The sequence below is a fragment of the Ruditapes philippinarum genome, unplaced genomic scaffold (genome assembly GCF_026571515.1).
Source record: "Ruditapes philippinarum isolate M1 unplaced genomic scaffold, ASM2657151v2 ctg6575_1_1_1_1, whole genome shotgun sequence".
NCBI classification, from domain to species: Eukaryota; Metazoa; Mollusca; class Bivalvia; order Venerida; family Veneridae; genus Ruditapes; species Ruditapes philippinarum.
In genome coordinates this window covers 1,858-18,050 of record NW_026854275.1, presented here as the reverse complement: position 1 = coordinate 18,050, position 16,193 = coordinate 1,858, and the positions used below count along the sequence as shown (strand labels likewise).

The window sequence follows — 16,193 nt, the reverse complement described above, 5'->3', positions numbered from 1 at the left end:
GCCGTAAATTCATTTTAAAAAATTTAAAAATTACGGCAAAAGGAACATAATGAACATTTCGATGATGTTTTGTTTAAAAATATCCCTGAAGTTTTGTTGAAAAAAAACCCCTTAAAATCTAGTCCTTCGTTATTGCTTTTTTCCCGTACACAGAATGCGCATGCACGAAATGAAACTTCCGTTTTAAGGGAAATATCGTATTGTAAAAAGGTCTATATAGGAGACATTCATTGGTGGTTTCACCACGATGTTTTTACATGGCTATATGATTCAGGACTTTTCATTTATCTAATTATTGTAAAATTGCGTGATACATTCATGATAACGGACAATGTTTTTAGCTTTCTCCTAAATCCTTTAATATCTGTGACAATATTTACATTGTGTGTATGATAAAAATCAAATCACAAGGCAAAGATAAAATTTTATTGAGTTATAAGGTTATCGCTAACTTTGTCAATGTAAATGATACAAATTAAATATATGATGATGCTAACCCTGTCAATCCGAGTCCTCGCCGATTAACGAAATGTGTCGGAAATTGCCGAAAATACGAGAAATTAAAACCGTTTCAATACCCGCATCCCAAGAATCCCAAGACGCAAACGGATTCTTCAATTTGAATTGAAGGGAAAAAAGAAGAAATATTAGACCACAGCTGTTTTCTCTCAGCCAATCAGATAAGTTTAAAAGTGTTTGATATATCCCACACACCACAGTAAAGTGTTTGATATAACTATCATTTTTGTATTCAACTGAAACGAAAAACCCGTTATGTGCACGCTTTATGCGGGGAAAATTTCTATGTATATGGTAAAGTAAATAGTGTAATGCCCCTTTTAAAATCAAAGAACAGAAGGCGTTGAATTTGTTTGGGTCTCAGAATGTCAGAAAGGTGAAGGTTGTGAGACTAATAACCAATTGGTTTTTGTATAGTGCCACCAATGCTTTCCAGCGTTTTAATTGTGGTAAATTGGCTATAAGACTAATTGCAACACTGATATTCAATTCAATGTTTATTTAACTTAAACAATTTGAAAAAAAATGAGTTGCCTTAATTGGGATTTGAACTCCAGACCTCTCGCTTCTTAAGGGAGTGCCCTAACCCCTCGGTCACGGCAAGTTATATGTTAACGGCCTGAAGAAAACCATATTATTCTAAATTAGGGTTTGTAACCCTTATTATTTCGACGCTAACTGTTGTTTAAGACAAATGTAAATAATCATGGAGCTTACTATATATAAGCATGTATATCTATAAAGAATTAAACAATATAGGAAATATTCGACAATACGGGAACTATTTTGCTTGAAAATTAATGCGCCTGTCATTTCACCATCTTTACGCAGTGATCTCTTCTGAATTTTTCGGCGTTAGTGTACATATAAAGGGAATTAACCGCTTCAAAAAGCGGACTTCTTTCGGCATTTGCAATTAACAGCACCAGGGTCTGATATTTCGCTACCATTATTTGTTTGGTCTGACGACAATTAAAAAACCTAACAGATAGCAATAGTCATTTGACCAATTTATTTCGTCATTTCAATAGTTACTGTATTTGTTAATAAGAAAAAACAAGCAATAATAAAATGAAATGCGTTTATCAAAAACTACTTAAATCTATATATGTATCTTAATTTTACGACCCCTTTTGTGTTACTGTAATATTGTCAGGAACATTTCAATAATCTCATCCTGAAATATGCCCAGCTCACTCTTAATAGCAGACATTGTAGATTTACATTCATTTACTGGTTTGGGAAGAGGGGATTCCACTGGTGGGGAAGGGGATGGAGTTTCCGAAATGTTACTGGGCTGCAGTTGCAACGCTAAGGAAATGCTATGCTTTAAGGCTTTTCAGAGGGACGTTTGTAAACTTTTTAGTTCATGAATGAGGTAAAAAACGTCAATGCAGGATGTTTTATAATGTAAATAAACAAATCTATACGTCAAGTAAAATATTTTCAACTTCAGCCGGACAACCATAAATATCCTGTTCCATTGAATTGTTTAAGCATTTAAGAAAACGTTTAATGAATGTTACCTGCCCGTTTCTCCCCAACACGCCCGCGGGCTCTTGATAAGCAGCCATCGCCATGATTTCTGTCTAAGAGTATTTTACCGTAAGCAGTTTTGCTTCTTGACTTTTTATTCAAGGCTGTATACGGTGTTGTCATTAAATCATTTAACTGAGGAATCAACATAATAACAACAAAATATCTCACTTGCGAGATATATAATATTATCACATTCAGAAATGTTAAATTTCTTCCCAATTTTCTTCCTGAGTAAGAAATTTTTATGGAATTTAAATCTATCATTCTAAGACATATGAAAAATAACATGAATTATGCCGTTTTATCGTGCATTTTATTGCGAAAAAAGGCCAAACAGATTGAATAAGAAATATTTGGATATCCCTATGTAATAGTAGAAGAATAAAAAGTTTACGCATGTTTAATCTTCACCTTAAACAGAGAAAACTACCTGTGGTCTAAGTCAGATAGATCGCTCGTACCAGTTGGATGTGAGATTTATCAACTCGCTTCGCTCGTTGATAAATCTCACATCCAACTGGCACTCATGATCTATCCTATACATATATTTGGAACATTGCGTAATTGACTAGTTTTTTTTTTAAAATGACATAATTACGTTGTATGATAAACGTGACATGCTTTTGAACTGTGAACGTACAATTACATTTTTGATGCAGATAATTACAAAAACGAATGGTCCAAAGTCGAGAGTCAATTTAGTACAGTAATACTTTTATCATTCCAAAAACATTACGTAGCCGTATATAGATGATATTGAATGAGTGTAGGTTCAATAGTGAATTTATTGAACGAGTTGAATTAGATAATATTACGCGAGCCTCTCTGGCATAATGTTATTTAATTCAACGAGTTCAATAAATTTAGTCATAGACCTACACAATTATATAATATTCTATTTATCACATACTTAAAAAGAACGATTTTCATTTAAACAATCATGTTTTTTATTGACAGGAGTACAAACATTAGCGTGAGGTCACGTTACGGCCGTGCAATACCATTTTTACGGAGTGACAAAAGCGGCAAAAGTATTTTACTTGTTCATTTGAGTGTTGTTGTTGTTGTTGTTGTTGTTGTTGTTGTTGTCGTTGTCGTCGTCATAGTGGCCACCTTCATGTCAAGGTATGGTCTATAAATAACAGTTTCATGTGTGTACCCGCGTTCCTTAATCTTAATCATCGTTTATGACTCCGGATGTAAATTAATCTTTTAAATCGCGTCCATCTTTTCTTTGTCTAAATTTGTTGAGTTCTGTCATAACGATGTTAACTCTTTCTTGTCGGTCAAGCTGTGTAAGTTCCAAGTATTCTATATCATTTTTATGCAGCTCTTGTTTGAACTTGGCATGGAACTCTCTCAGTTCCTCTATTGGTGACGGAAGTCGAACATTGTCGTCAGTGATGCATTCTGGGTGCGGTGATACCAGTATAACAAATGATCTCCGCATCCTGATGTGGTAAAATAATAATACAGTCTAATGTAACGCTATGTAGCTTATGTATAACAAATATATATATACTTGTAAAATGTATTTGTTTGAAAAGAAACGTCAACCCTGTATGTACCATGTTGATGTTCATGTAATGAAAAGAAAACAACATCACATAATATTATCTGTCATATTGTACGGAAAGCAACACACTGGTAAATTGTTATGCATTATAAAAACATGAAAAGAAATAAATTACATTTCACAAACGGCTTGAACAGTAAAATGAACAGGACACCTGGTAGGCATATATATAGTTGTTTGATGATGAAAAGTGGTCTTTGTGTGCTTTGCATTTGGAACAGTCCATTTGAATGTTATAGGCGTTCATTACCAACTAAAATGAGCTGCCAACAGTGTAAAGCCAGACTTCACGGACGTGCAGGCTAGCCTGGCAAAGGCTGGCACTTTCGGTTCCAGCAGAGTAATGGTTACAAGGTAATGGTTAAAATGTCATACCTATCCAGCCATTCTTGTATTCCGTGCAGTTTATACATCGATTCTTTGGCCTGTTCACTTACATAATAACCGCAATAAATAATTGGATCTAGAGCTCTGTCACATATAAAATCTGAAAATATAAAAACATCTGCTTTATTGATACTTATTACTGTATTATAATATGCCTCATTAAAAGTCTCGAACATAGTTTTATTTATATTTCTAAAAAGCATTTATTTTTGGTGTCCTTTTATGACAGTAGTTTCCAAAAAATACTTATTGGCCAATTACATGAACCTTTTCTTTTGCTTATTTCTTTTCTGGCAATTAGTACAATTATTGTAATATAGTATTTTGTTTGGAAGTAACATACTACATTGTTTACATTTTGCTACTATCATGATCAAAAAAATAATATATATATTAAAAAATACGCGTCCATGCTCCTTCATTTTGGAGGAAATAAAAGTATCTATCTATCTGCTACTTTCTCTTAAGTAAGCATCTAACATGCCCAAAAACCATTATTTAAATGTTTTAAAAAACTCATGTTGCGCCTTCTCTCTTCTTTTATATAAAAGAAATGCAATTTTTTCATTTCTGGACACATTCTGTGACTTTAAATAAACAATATTATGAAGCCCTGAAATTGTTAGTTCGATTTTTAGCCCAGGAAATTGGCCTCTTCACTTCTTTTATCTCTGCTAAACAAAATAAATGTTTTTTGTCCTACGCATATATAATACATACTGGAAAAACCTCAATACGTATACTTTTTTACGCTCAATAAATCTTTTGTGAAAATTGCTTTTGCGCAACATATGTTAATGACATCTTAAAAGGTTTGTGATATAGAGGATTGCAGAGTCGCAAAACGGCACAGATATGTGATAAATAGAAGATGAGAATAATTCTAATATTGAATTAAATGGGTATAAGCAGGGTCTTTCAAATAGTGACTTGAGACAAAAGTGGTGCTAAGAAAAGGGTCTGCCCTACAAGCCGTCATGGCGTAATAGGGACTCGAATTTCTAGTGGTCTCTGCCAACCATATAGGACCACTCCCCTTGACTTCAGGCAGATATATAGATAATATTCATCGTAATACTACTGTATAACTGAATTATCATGGCCACGAGAATATTTGTCGTTTATTAGTTCAAATCGCCTTTCCGTGTACATCGGCATACCCGAAGTCGATGTATCACATACGAAGTGACCATTTATCACTGTGATCGGGCAAATAGTTACACTTTGTCCATTTGTCTTCCAATAAGAATGTAACGAAATAATTTATATATTTGACGCATGTAGGTATATAAAACTGAGTAGATAGTCAAAAATACATGTATATGGCGATGTTTCATGTATTTTTTTGCAACGCTTGACAAGTCATTTGGATCTTGTTGATCAGATTATATTAAATCTATATGAAAATCAATCATTTACCTTTCATCGTCTATTTTATCCTTTTTTCCACACGGGTAACCAGACTTACCCATTAGTGTACATGTAGTTTATTATAACATCATACATTTCTTTTCTTTATTTTATTTTATTCATTAAAGGCACTTTAAGCCTCGGAAATGAATATGTTGTTTTTTCTATAGAATGGGCAAACATGTGTTTTATAATGCTGTAATAATGGAGTATTAGAATATTCAAGACGATATTTAAAGATATATTAAGCTTATAACCTGAAGAAAATAGCACTGAATGTGAAATAAGTTGTATAGAAGATGAAGCAAAATGTTAATAAAAGTAGTATTTCACTTCCATACAAAATACTAAATCATTACATCTGTACTAACAGTCTCAATATTTCGACTGCAAGATCGGCCAATTTTTCAAAGATATTGCTAGATGGGCCCTCTAAAACCCGGCCGTCATATTACAAAAAAAAGACTGACCAAAATTTTGGCTACTGTGCTAATTTGCCCCACAGGCAAAACACAGATGTCTCAACTGCCGGATATTTGGCCATTGAGTAACCAATTTCGAAAAATTGGTAACAGAATTACAAAAATAATAATATAATAAAAAAAAACAATAAATAAAAATAAAGAATAAAATTATACGCAGTATAAGGTTAATTTCCTCCTGCCGTGCATGAAAATTGTCTCTGCTCTTTTCTTTGAATATTTTATTTTTCGAAAAAAAACATATGGCAGGGATAGTCAAAAGACACCACCTGCTTTGAGGAAACTCAATCAAACAATCGGAGGCATCTTGAAACTTTGTTGACAAGTCTGAGAGATGAACCAGATTTCCTTGCTTTAAACCTTCAATAACGCCAAAAAAATATAAAGAAATAGTTTACCTTCACCTGAACTTGAAATACTTTAAATATCGGTTAGCAATCTGTGCTTACCTAAAATTTCCCTCATTCAGCTGACGAAATACATTGGGTGTTTGTCCTGGTATGAAAATTCGTCAACGTGACCAACCATGATTTTTAATTATACCACGTGCGACCTCTTCAACGACCGTTACATCGCCTAAATGTGGTCTGAGATCGTTAATAACGTCGTTTTACCCGTGCTGTGTGGGCCACAAATATATATCCGTAAAATGTCACTTCCAAGATTCCCATTTAACATGTTTTTATTTTATTATTTTTCAAATTTGTTTAGTTAATTTATAAAAACACACGACTTTCTATCATAAAATTCTCTTAAATATAAAAGAACGTGCATGCTGAAGTAAACCGAATAACTTGATTTTCAAAAATATATGATCAAACAATGTTTCAAAATAATGTATATTCATCATGGATAAAAATAGAATATTTCAAACATGAAAACATATCTTAATATTTTTATGATCCGTTTTTCGAAAAGAAAAACCACCGAAGCCTTAAATTATATTTAGTTTTTACAGATCGAGTAAATAAAATTATATTCTTTTTTTTTTCTTTTTTTTTTGTTGTAATTGTTTGCGTACGTTTTCGAAAAACGCTCTAGATCTTATCATAGATGACACTAATCAATACAATTGTAACAAGTAGGTTTTAATAATACACCCTTTAATAATATACGTAAAACTATGGTCGTTTTCCGAAAATCATGCAAGACAAAAGTTCTGCCTTATTAACTTCCTTTAGTGATTGATTTACGATATTTTAAGGTCGTAATATTGGGTTGTACGTCAATTCATTCAACAATTGACATGTGAAGCGCATTCTATCAACCAATATTATCTTCTACATAAAAAATCCCCTGTTATCTAAAGCTTCCGTATATCCTCATATAGGTGAAAATCGTATCGGATGCAGCATTGTATCCCTTTGATATACAATTTCGGAACTTCACCAATACTTGTTTTCAGAAAATAAAAATATCGCATTGTTTATTAATGGAAATCCGAAATACAGCGATTAATTAATTGATTAGAAATAAAGGACTGTGTTGTTCATGTATCGTCAATATTTCATGATAACACCTTTGATAGCATCAGAAGTGCTATTGACACATTTTACCCAGCAAACACAAGACGTCACACTGACGTCAGATTTAAGTCAGGTTCTGACGTTGGATGACGGTCGAAAAAACGGTAGGATTTGAAAGTTTTTTGACGTAATAATCTGACGTCAGGTAGACGTCAGAATCTAACCATTATGTAACCATTTTCTGACCAAAATCTGACCATTTTCCAACCAAAATCTGGCCGTTATCTAACCAGTTTCTTACCATTTTCCAACATCAATCTGACCATCTTCCGACCTAAATCTGATCATTTTCCGACCTCAATCTGACCATTTTCAGATCTAAATCTTAATCCTTTTCTGACCTAAATCTGACCATTTTCTGACTTTAATCTGATCATTTCCCTAATCCTTCTTGTTTTACCATGTAATAAATATTTTCTGGCCAATCCTGATTTGATCAAATTTAATGTAACTCATTCTATTAAGTAACTTTCCCTCCAATGAAATGTATAACAAAAAAGTAAAAGGAAAAATTTGTTTTTATGTTTTTTTTTTTATTTAAAATAAAAGTTGCAATTTAAAGTTGATACATACAGTTTTAGTAAATTCTGCAAGGCTAAATACTTTTTATAAATTAAACAAAATAAAACATGAAATAAGTTAATAACAAAAAAAAAGTATTACAAAAACAATGACATAAATGAAACTAAGAAAACGTATACAATTTATTAAAGAACAAAACAATGCATGTACATTTCTATCAAAGTTTGCCTTATCAAACAAAATAATGAAAATATTATACTTTAAGAAAAATTAAAAGATTCGGGTAATAATGTTTCAAGCAATTAATGACAGATTTTCAGTATTTTAACTATAATTCTAAAGTATTACTAAAACATTTAGTGCTATTTTTCATATTTTGACCTCCTTTTGATAATTGTCACTGACGTATTAATTACTTCCTTTTAATTACTTCACAAAGTTATACTTTTAAATATCCACGAGAATTAGCACGAATTTGGAGTTGTGATACTTTTAGATATATGACCTTCTCTCACCACCCCCTCGTCTGTCCGGAGAATATGTTAATGTCCAATAGCGTTTGTGATATCATTTTCACTGGAAAAAAAAAAGAAATTTATGAACATTGGAAAAATAATGATTAAAATGAAGCCTCATTATATATTACAAAAACATAATTAGATAATCAATCAATTCGCTCTTTCATTTATTTCCTTTTCATTTATTAGAATGATAATTATTAAAATCTGGTGTAAAACACATTAAGGTAAGATTTATTGTGATCAAAAATTGGGCCGATTGGGAAAATGCCGAAATGTCTGGGACCGAAACGTCTTGGTCCGAAATGCTCGAAATCATATACATGATAATGTAAATTCATTCTCAACTCTCAGATTTTAACTGACAAAAACATCACAGTTTAAAATATGAAAACTAAGCATTGTCTTTGGTAGTACTGATAGGCACATTATAAACGCTTCACAAGCAGAGTTAAAACATGCCAAATTTCAAACGATTCATTATCAAACAAACTATCGCGAATTTGAGTGACATTTTGCTTCAACAGTTCAAATAATGATAATCAAATTTAAGAATGCTTGCAATCATGCAATTATTTATCAAGTACAAAGAAGAAATAAAGTTAAATAAATTGAACTGACCTTTTTGTTCAAGAAAATCTGGAATATTCACGTTATCAATGCATCCCGATTCCTGACTGACAGCCAAAACGTACGAAACGCCTACGAATTTGAATTTTCCATCCACGTGGCTGTATATTCGAATTATAATTATGTTTTCTTTCCTTTTTCTATCACTATGATTAAATTAAAAACTAGTGATTTTGATACATATAATGTACCACAAATGATAATATTATAACGTTAAATGAATGGAACTCGTACACAGATCTGTGGCTATAAATAGCTTTCATAACAATAACTTATGTAACTTGCCTATATACAGCGCCACCTATATGTTTTATTAGGTTGCAGCGCCGTGCATTTTGTCTTCGAAAGGCACTTGTATATATATATATACACTTCATTTGTAAGCCAAATAACATTTTAAAAAAAGTTTAAATGATTACAACAGCGAATAAGGATTATTTTTTGTTAACTGTTTACCTACCGTCAGGACACCGACCAGAACCTGACGTTAGTACGACGTCAAAAATAACGTCTAATAGACATCGGTTTTTGGACGTCAGATTTACGTCGTATTTTGGCCGCCGACACTCAAAAATTCAACAGAAATTTTCTATGTTGACAATTATTTTTCGGGTAACATTCACGCAATATTTGTATTTTATATGAATTTGATTAAACAACGTCGTGTTAGAAAAGAGAAAATGTTCATAGAATTTCTTTATTTGAAAATGTAAATATTAAGCATGTTAAAAGTTGACAGGTCATTTTCTATTCCATTACACAAAAGAAAAATTATTTGGGTAACCCCCACGCGTACTTTTATTGTTGATAACTCCCACGCAATATTTTATATACAAGCAATATCTATGCTAATTTGTACCGTCAGAGATTTGAACCAGGGTCGCCCGATTCACAGTTTAACGCTCTAGCTATTGAGCTAACCGGACACATTTTGTTTTGATTGGTTTGATATTTCAGGTCATCTATAGATAAGGTATGACGGAACCGACTTATAGTATACGACTGTTCGAACCTATGAACACCAATTGCGATATGAGACATATTAAAAGGGCAGGAAGTTGTCTCAGAACCATGCAGGTAATTCTCCACTACCAATAATACATAGGTGAACAGAAAAAATGTGCCGTAATTCATTTTAAAATTTACAAATTCACGGCAAAAGGAACATAATGACATTTCGATGATGTTTTGTTTAAAAATATCCCTGAAGTTTTGTTGAAAAAAAACCCCTTAAAATCTAGTCCTTCGTTATTGCTTTTTTCCCGTACACAGAATGCGCATGCACGAAATGAAACTTCCGTTTTTAGGGAAATATCGTATTGTTAAACGTTCTATATAGAAGAATTCACTGGTGGTTTCATCACGATGTTTACATGGCTATATGATTCCGGACTTTTCATTTATCTAATTATTATAAAATTGCGTGATACATTCATGATAACGGACAATGTTATCTGTGACAATATTTACATTGTGTGTATGATAGAAATTAAAAGACAAGGCAAAGATAAATTTTTATTGAGTTATAAGGTTATCGCTAACTTTGTCAATGTAAATGATACAAATTAAATATCGTTTAAACTAGTCGTGATGATGCTAACCCTGTCAATCCGAGTCCTCGCCGATTAACGAAATGTGTCGGAAATTGCCGAAAATACGGGAAATTAAAACCGTTCGAATACCCACATTCCAGAAATCCAATGACGCAAACGGATTCTTCAATTTGAATTGAAGGGGAAAAAGAAGAAATAATATATTTGGAACATTGCGTAATTGACTAGTTTTTTAAATGACATAATTACGTTGTATGATAAACGTGACATGCTTTTGAACTGTGAAAGTACAATTACATTTTTGATGCAGATAATTACAAAAACGAATGGTCCAAAGTCGATTGTCAATTTAGTACATTAATAGTTTAATCATCTGAAAAACATTACGTAGCCGTACATAGATGATATTGAATGAGTGTAGGTTCAATAGTGAATTTATTGAACGAGTTGAATTAAATAATATTACGCGAGCCTCTCTGGCATAATATTATTTAATTCAACGAGTTCAATAAATTTAGTCATAGACCTACACGAATATATAACATTCTATTTATCACATACTTAAAAAGAATGATTTTCATTTAAACAATCATGTTTTTCATTGACAGGCCTATATAGAGTAATGCCGACATTAGCGCGCTTTAACGTTATGTTTGTATAACGCAAGTAACGTCACGTCACGGCCGTGCAATACCAATTTTTACGGAGTGGCAAAAGTGGCAAAATTATTTTACTTCACGAACGGATCCGTTCATTTGAGTGTTGTTGTTGTTGTTGTTGTCGTCGTCGTCGTCGTCGTCGTCATAGTGGTCACCTTCATGTCAAGGCATGGTCTATAAATAACAGTTTCATGTGTGTACCCGCGTTCCTTAATCTTAATGATCGTTTATGACACCGGATGTAAATTAATCTTTTATATCGCGTCCATCTTTTCTTTGTCTAAATTTGTTGAGTTCTTTGATAACGATGTTAACTCTTTCTTGTCGGTCAAGCTGTGTAAGTTCCAAGTATTTTATATTATTTTTATGCAGCTCTTGTTTGAACTTGGCATGGAACTCTCTCAGTTCCTCTATTGGTGACGGAAGTCGAACATTGTCGTCAGTGATGCATTCTGGGTGCGGTGATACCAGTATAACAAATGATCTCCGCATCCTGATGTGGTAAAATAATAATACAGTCTAATGTAATGCTATGTAGCTAATGAACAAACATATATATACTTGTAAGTGTAATAAAGTTTTATAAATTTGTAAAATGTATTTGTTTGAAAAGAAAATTCAACCCTGTACGTACCATGTTGATGTTCGTGTAATGAAAAGAAAACAACATCACATAATATTATCTGTCATATTGTACTGGTAAATTGTTATGCATTATTAAAACATGAAAAGAAATAAATTACATTTCACAAACGTTTTGAACAGTAAAATGAACAAGCCACCTGGTAGGCATAGTTGTTTGATGATGAAAAGTGGTCTTTGTTTGCCCTTTTTTTTTGTATGCGTTTATTTAAGGTCGCCGCCGGAAAGCCCCTATGGGCGACCGTAGACTCAAGTCGGGCCATCCTAGAGCGTCCCGCCGAGATTTTTTCGTCGATTTTTTTTCCAGCTTTATTGGTGGAGGAAGACCCCAGGTGCACCTCTGGGCATTATTTCAGGCACGAGCGGGCACCTGGGTAGAACCACCGACCTTCCGTAAGCCAGCTGGATGGCTTCCTTACATGATTGTTTGCCTTGCATTTGGAACAGTCCATTTGAATATTAAAGGTGTTCAAACAATAGTTGGACTTCGTCCCAACTAAAATGAGCCGCCAACAGTGTAAATCGAGACTTCACGGACGTGCAGGCTAGCCTGGCACAGGCTGGCACTTTCGGTTCCAGCAGAGTAATGGTTACAAGGTAATGGTTAAAATGTCATACCTATCAAGCCATTCATGTATTCCGTGCAGTTTATACATCGCTTCTTTGGCCTGTTCACTTACATAATAACCGCAATAAATAATTGGATCTAGAGCTCTGTCACATATAAAATCTGAAAATATAAAAACATCTGCTTTAATGGTACTTATTACTGTATTATAATATGCCTCATTAAAAGTCTCGAACATAGTTTTATTTATATTTCTAAAAAGCATTTATTTTTGGTGTCCTTTATGACAGTAGTTTCCAAAAAAATACTTATTGGCCAATTACATGAACCTTTTCTTTTTGCTTATGTTCTTTTCTGGCAATTAGTACAATTATTGTAATATAGTATTTTATTTGGAAGTAAACATACTACATTGTTTACATTTTGCTACTATCATGATCAAAAAAAAATATAAAAAAATACGTCCATGCTCTTCAATTCTGGAGGAAATAAAAGTATCTATCTATCTGCTACTTTCTTAAGTAAGCATCTAACATACCCTAAAACCATTATTTAAATGTTTTAAAACTCATGTTGGCTTCTCTCTTTTTTTTTATAAAGAAATGCAAATTTATTAATTTCTGACACATTCTGTGACTTTAAATACAATATTACGAAGCCCTGAAATTGTTAGTTCGATTTAGCCCAGAAATTGCCTCTTCACTTCTTTTATCGGTAAACAAAATAATGTTTTTTGTCCTACGTATATATAAATACATACTGTTTGATATTGCTTTTGCGCAACATATGTTAATGATATCTTAAAAGGTTTGTGATATAGAGGATTGTAGAGTCGCAAAACGGCACAGATATGTGATAAAAAGAGGATGAGAATAAGTTTAATACTGAATTAAATGGGTATAAGCAGGGTCTTTCAAATAGTAACCTGAGACAAAAGTGGTGCTATGAAAAGGGTCTGCCCTACAAGCCGTCATGGCGTAATAGGGGCTCGAATTTCTCGTGGTCCCTGCCAACCATATAGGACCACTCCCCTCGACTTCAGGCAGATATAAATAATATTCATCGTAATACTATAACTGAATTATCATGGCCACGAGAATAATTGTCGTTTATTAGTTCAAATCGCCTTTCTGTGCACAACGGCATACCCGAAGTCGATGTATCACACACGAAGTGACCATTTATCACTGTGATCGGGCAAATAGTTACACTTGGTCCATTTTGTCTTCCAATAAGAATGTAACGAAATAATTTATATATTTGACGCATGTAAGCATATAAAGTACAGAAGATAGCCAAGAATACATGTATATGGCGATGTTTCATGTATTTTTTGCAACGCTTGACAAGTCATTTGGATCTTGTTGATCAGATTATATTAAATATATATGAAAACCAATCATTTTCCTTTTATCGCCTATTTTATCTTTTTTTCCACACGGGTAACCAGACTTACCCATTAGTGTACATGTAGTTTATTATAACATCATAAAATTTCTTTTCTTTATTTTATTCATTAAAGGCACATTAAGCCTCAGGAATGAATATGTTGTTCTTTCTATAGAATGGGCAAACATGTGTTTTATAATGCTGTAATAATGGAGTATTAGAATATTCAAGACGATATTTAAAGATATATTAAGCTTATAACCTGAAAAAATAGCACTGAATGTGAAATAAGTTTTTATGAGAAAAGTGAAAAAATGTTAACGAAAGTAGTATTTCGCCGACCGTCGGACATACAATAAAAACCTCTTGCGTAAAATTTGTTTGGCTACTGTGCTAATTGCCCAAATGCAAAAGATGTCTCAACTACCGGTATTTGGCCAATGAGTAATATTTCGAAAATTGTAACAGAACTACAAAAAATAATTATATAGAGAATATTTGTTTGTTTTGCATGTAAGATTGAAATATAATTTCACTGAGTGAACACCAGATGCAATATTTTCACGAGTGGCGTAGCCACGAGTGAAAATATAATAGCTGGTGTTCACGAATGAAATATATTTCAATCTTACATGTAAAACAAAATATAGTTCTGTTAAATTTCTCTAATTTTGTTACATTTTTAAGATGATGTATGGTGACATCGCCTTTCTTTTCCTAAAGAAGCAAAATTTACCCATGACAGCATTTATTTCTGCCTGTTATTCCATTTAGTTATGATTATCTTTTCATCCGCATTCAGATATAGTCCGGCTACAGTGAAAATTATATTTTATAGATTTCAATAGTGGTTTATCAGAATATAATCATCTGATATATTAAAATAAAACACTGGAAAGCATGAAATAAAATAATATAAAATAAACAATAAAATAAAAAAAAGATAAAGCAGTATAGGTATCTCCTGCGTGCATGAAATTGTCTCTGCTCTTTTCTTTGAATATTTTATTTTTCGAAAAAATAAAACATATTGGAAGGGATAGTCACAAAACTTCTGCTTGAGGAGAACTCAAGTAGACAATCGAGCATCTTGAACTTTGTTGTGAACCAGATTCTTGCTTTCCCTATCAATAAACGCCAAAAAATATAAAGAAATAGTTTACCTTCACCTGAACTTGAATACTTTATATCGTTAGCAATCTGTGCTTCTAAAATTTCCTCATTCAGCTGACGAAATACATCTGGGTGTTTGTCTGGTATGAAATCGTCACGTGACCAACCATGATTTTTAATTATACCACGTGCGACCTCTTCCACGACCGTTACATCGCCTAAATGTGGTCTGAGATCGTTTAATAACGTCGTTTTACCCGTGCTGTGTGGGCCACAAATATATATCCGTAAAATGTCACTTCCAAGATTCCCATTTAACATGTTTTTATTTTATTTATTTTTTAAATTTGTTTAGTTAATTTATAAAACACACGACTTTCTATTAGATCTATAAAATTCTCTTAACTATAAAAAGAACGTGCATGCTGAAGTAAACCGAATAACTTGATTTTCAAAAATATATGATCAAACAATGTTTCAACATTTATGTCTATTCATCATGAATAAAAATAGAATATTTCAAACATGAAAACATATCATAATATTTTTATGATCCGTTTTTCGAAAAGAAAACCACCGAAGCCTTAAATTTATATTTAGTTTTTACAGATCGAGTAAATAAAATTACATTCTTTTTTTTTTCTTTTTTTTTGTAATTGTTTGCGTACGTTTTCGAAAAACGCTCTAGATCTTATCATAGATGACACTGATCTATACAATAATTATTGTCACAAGTACGTTTTAATAATACACCCTTTAATAATATACGTAAGGTGTATACTAAAACTATGGTCGTTTTCCGAAAATCATGCAAGACAAAAGTTCTGCCTTAACTTCCTTAAGTGATTGATTTACGATATTTCAAGGTCGTAATATTGGGTTGTACAACAATTGACGTGTGTAGCGCATTCTATCATCCCCTGTTATCTAAAGCTTCCGTATATCCTCATATAGGTGAAAATCGTATCGGATGCAGCAGTTGTATCCCTTTGATTAAATAATTGCTATACAATTTCGGAACTTCAACAATACTTGTTTTCAGAAAATGAAAATATCGCATTGTTTATTAATGGAAATCCGAAATACCGCGATTAATTAATTGATTAGAAATAAAGGACTGTGTTGTTCATGCATCGTCAATATTTAATTTTTCAATGATA

The 16,193-nt window shown here is 32.5% G+C and overlaps 2 protein-coding genes across 2 annotated transcripts; both read right to left on the bottom strand.

The window, feature by feature from the left end:
* Positions 1-2,385: 2,385 nt before the first annotated feature.
* On the bottom strand, positions 2,386-5,493 carry LOC132739633 (uncharacterized). The gene is made up of 3 exons (XM_060727385.1): positions 5,490-5,493; positions 4,010-4,121; positions 2,386-3,509 (listed from the first exon to the last, which is right to left on the bottom strand). The coding sequence occupies exons 1-3, from the start codon at positions 5,491-5,493 to the stop codon at positions 3,263-3,265; spliced, it is 363 nt and encodes a 120-aa protein (XP_060583368.1). The 3' UTR covers positions 2,386-3,262.
* A 5,326-nt stretch (positions 5,494-10,819) lies between these two features.
* On the bottom strand, positions 10,820-15,615 carry LOC132739631 (uncharacterized). The gene is made up of 3 exons (XM_060727382.1): positions 15,084-15,615; positions 12,582-12,693; positions 10,820-11,814 (listed from the first exon to the last, which is right to left on the bottom strand). Exons 1-3 carry the CDS (start codon positions 15,352-15,354, stop codon positions 11,568-11,570), a joined length of 630 nt encoding a protein of 209 aa, XP_060583365.1. The 5' UTR covers positions 15,355-15,615; the 3' UTR covers positions 10,820-11,567.
* Between the last annotated feature and the right edge of the window lie 578 nt (positions 15,616-16,193).

Coding starts and splice junctions, on each gene's coding strand:
- LOC132739633 (XM_060727385.1), bottom strand. Junction 3,510..4,009: donor ATACAAGAATGGCTGGATAG/GTATGACATTTT, acceptor TTACCACATCAG/GATGCGGAGATCATTTGTTA.
- LOC132739631 (XM_060727382.1), bottom strand. CDS start 15,354: ATGTTAAATGGGAATCTTGGAAGTGACATTTTACGGATATATATTTGT. Junction 12,694..15,083: donor GTATTCAAGTTCAGGTGAAG/GTAAACTATTTC, acceptor TTATATTTTCAG/ATTTTATATGTGACAGAGCT. Junction 11,815..12,581: donor ATACATGAATGGCTTGATAG/GTATGACATTTT, acceptor TTACCACATCAG/GATGCGGAGATCATTTGTTA.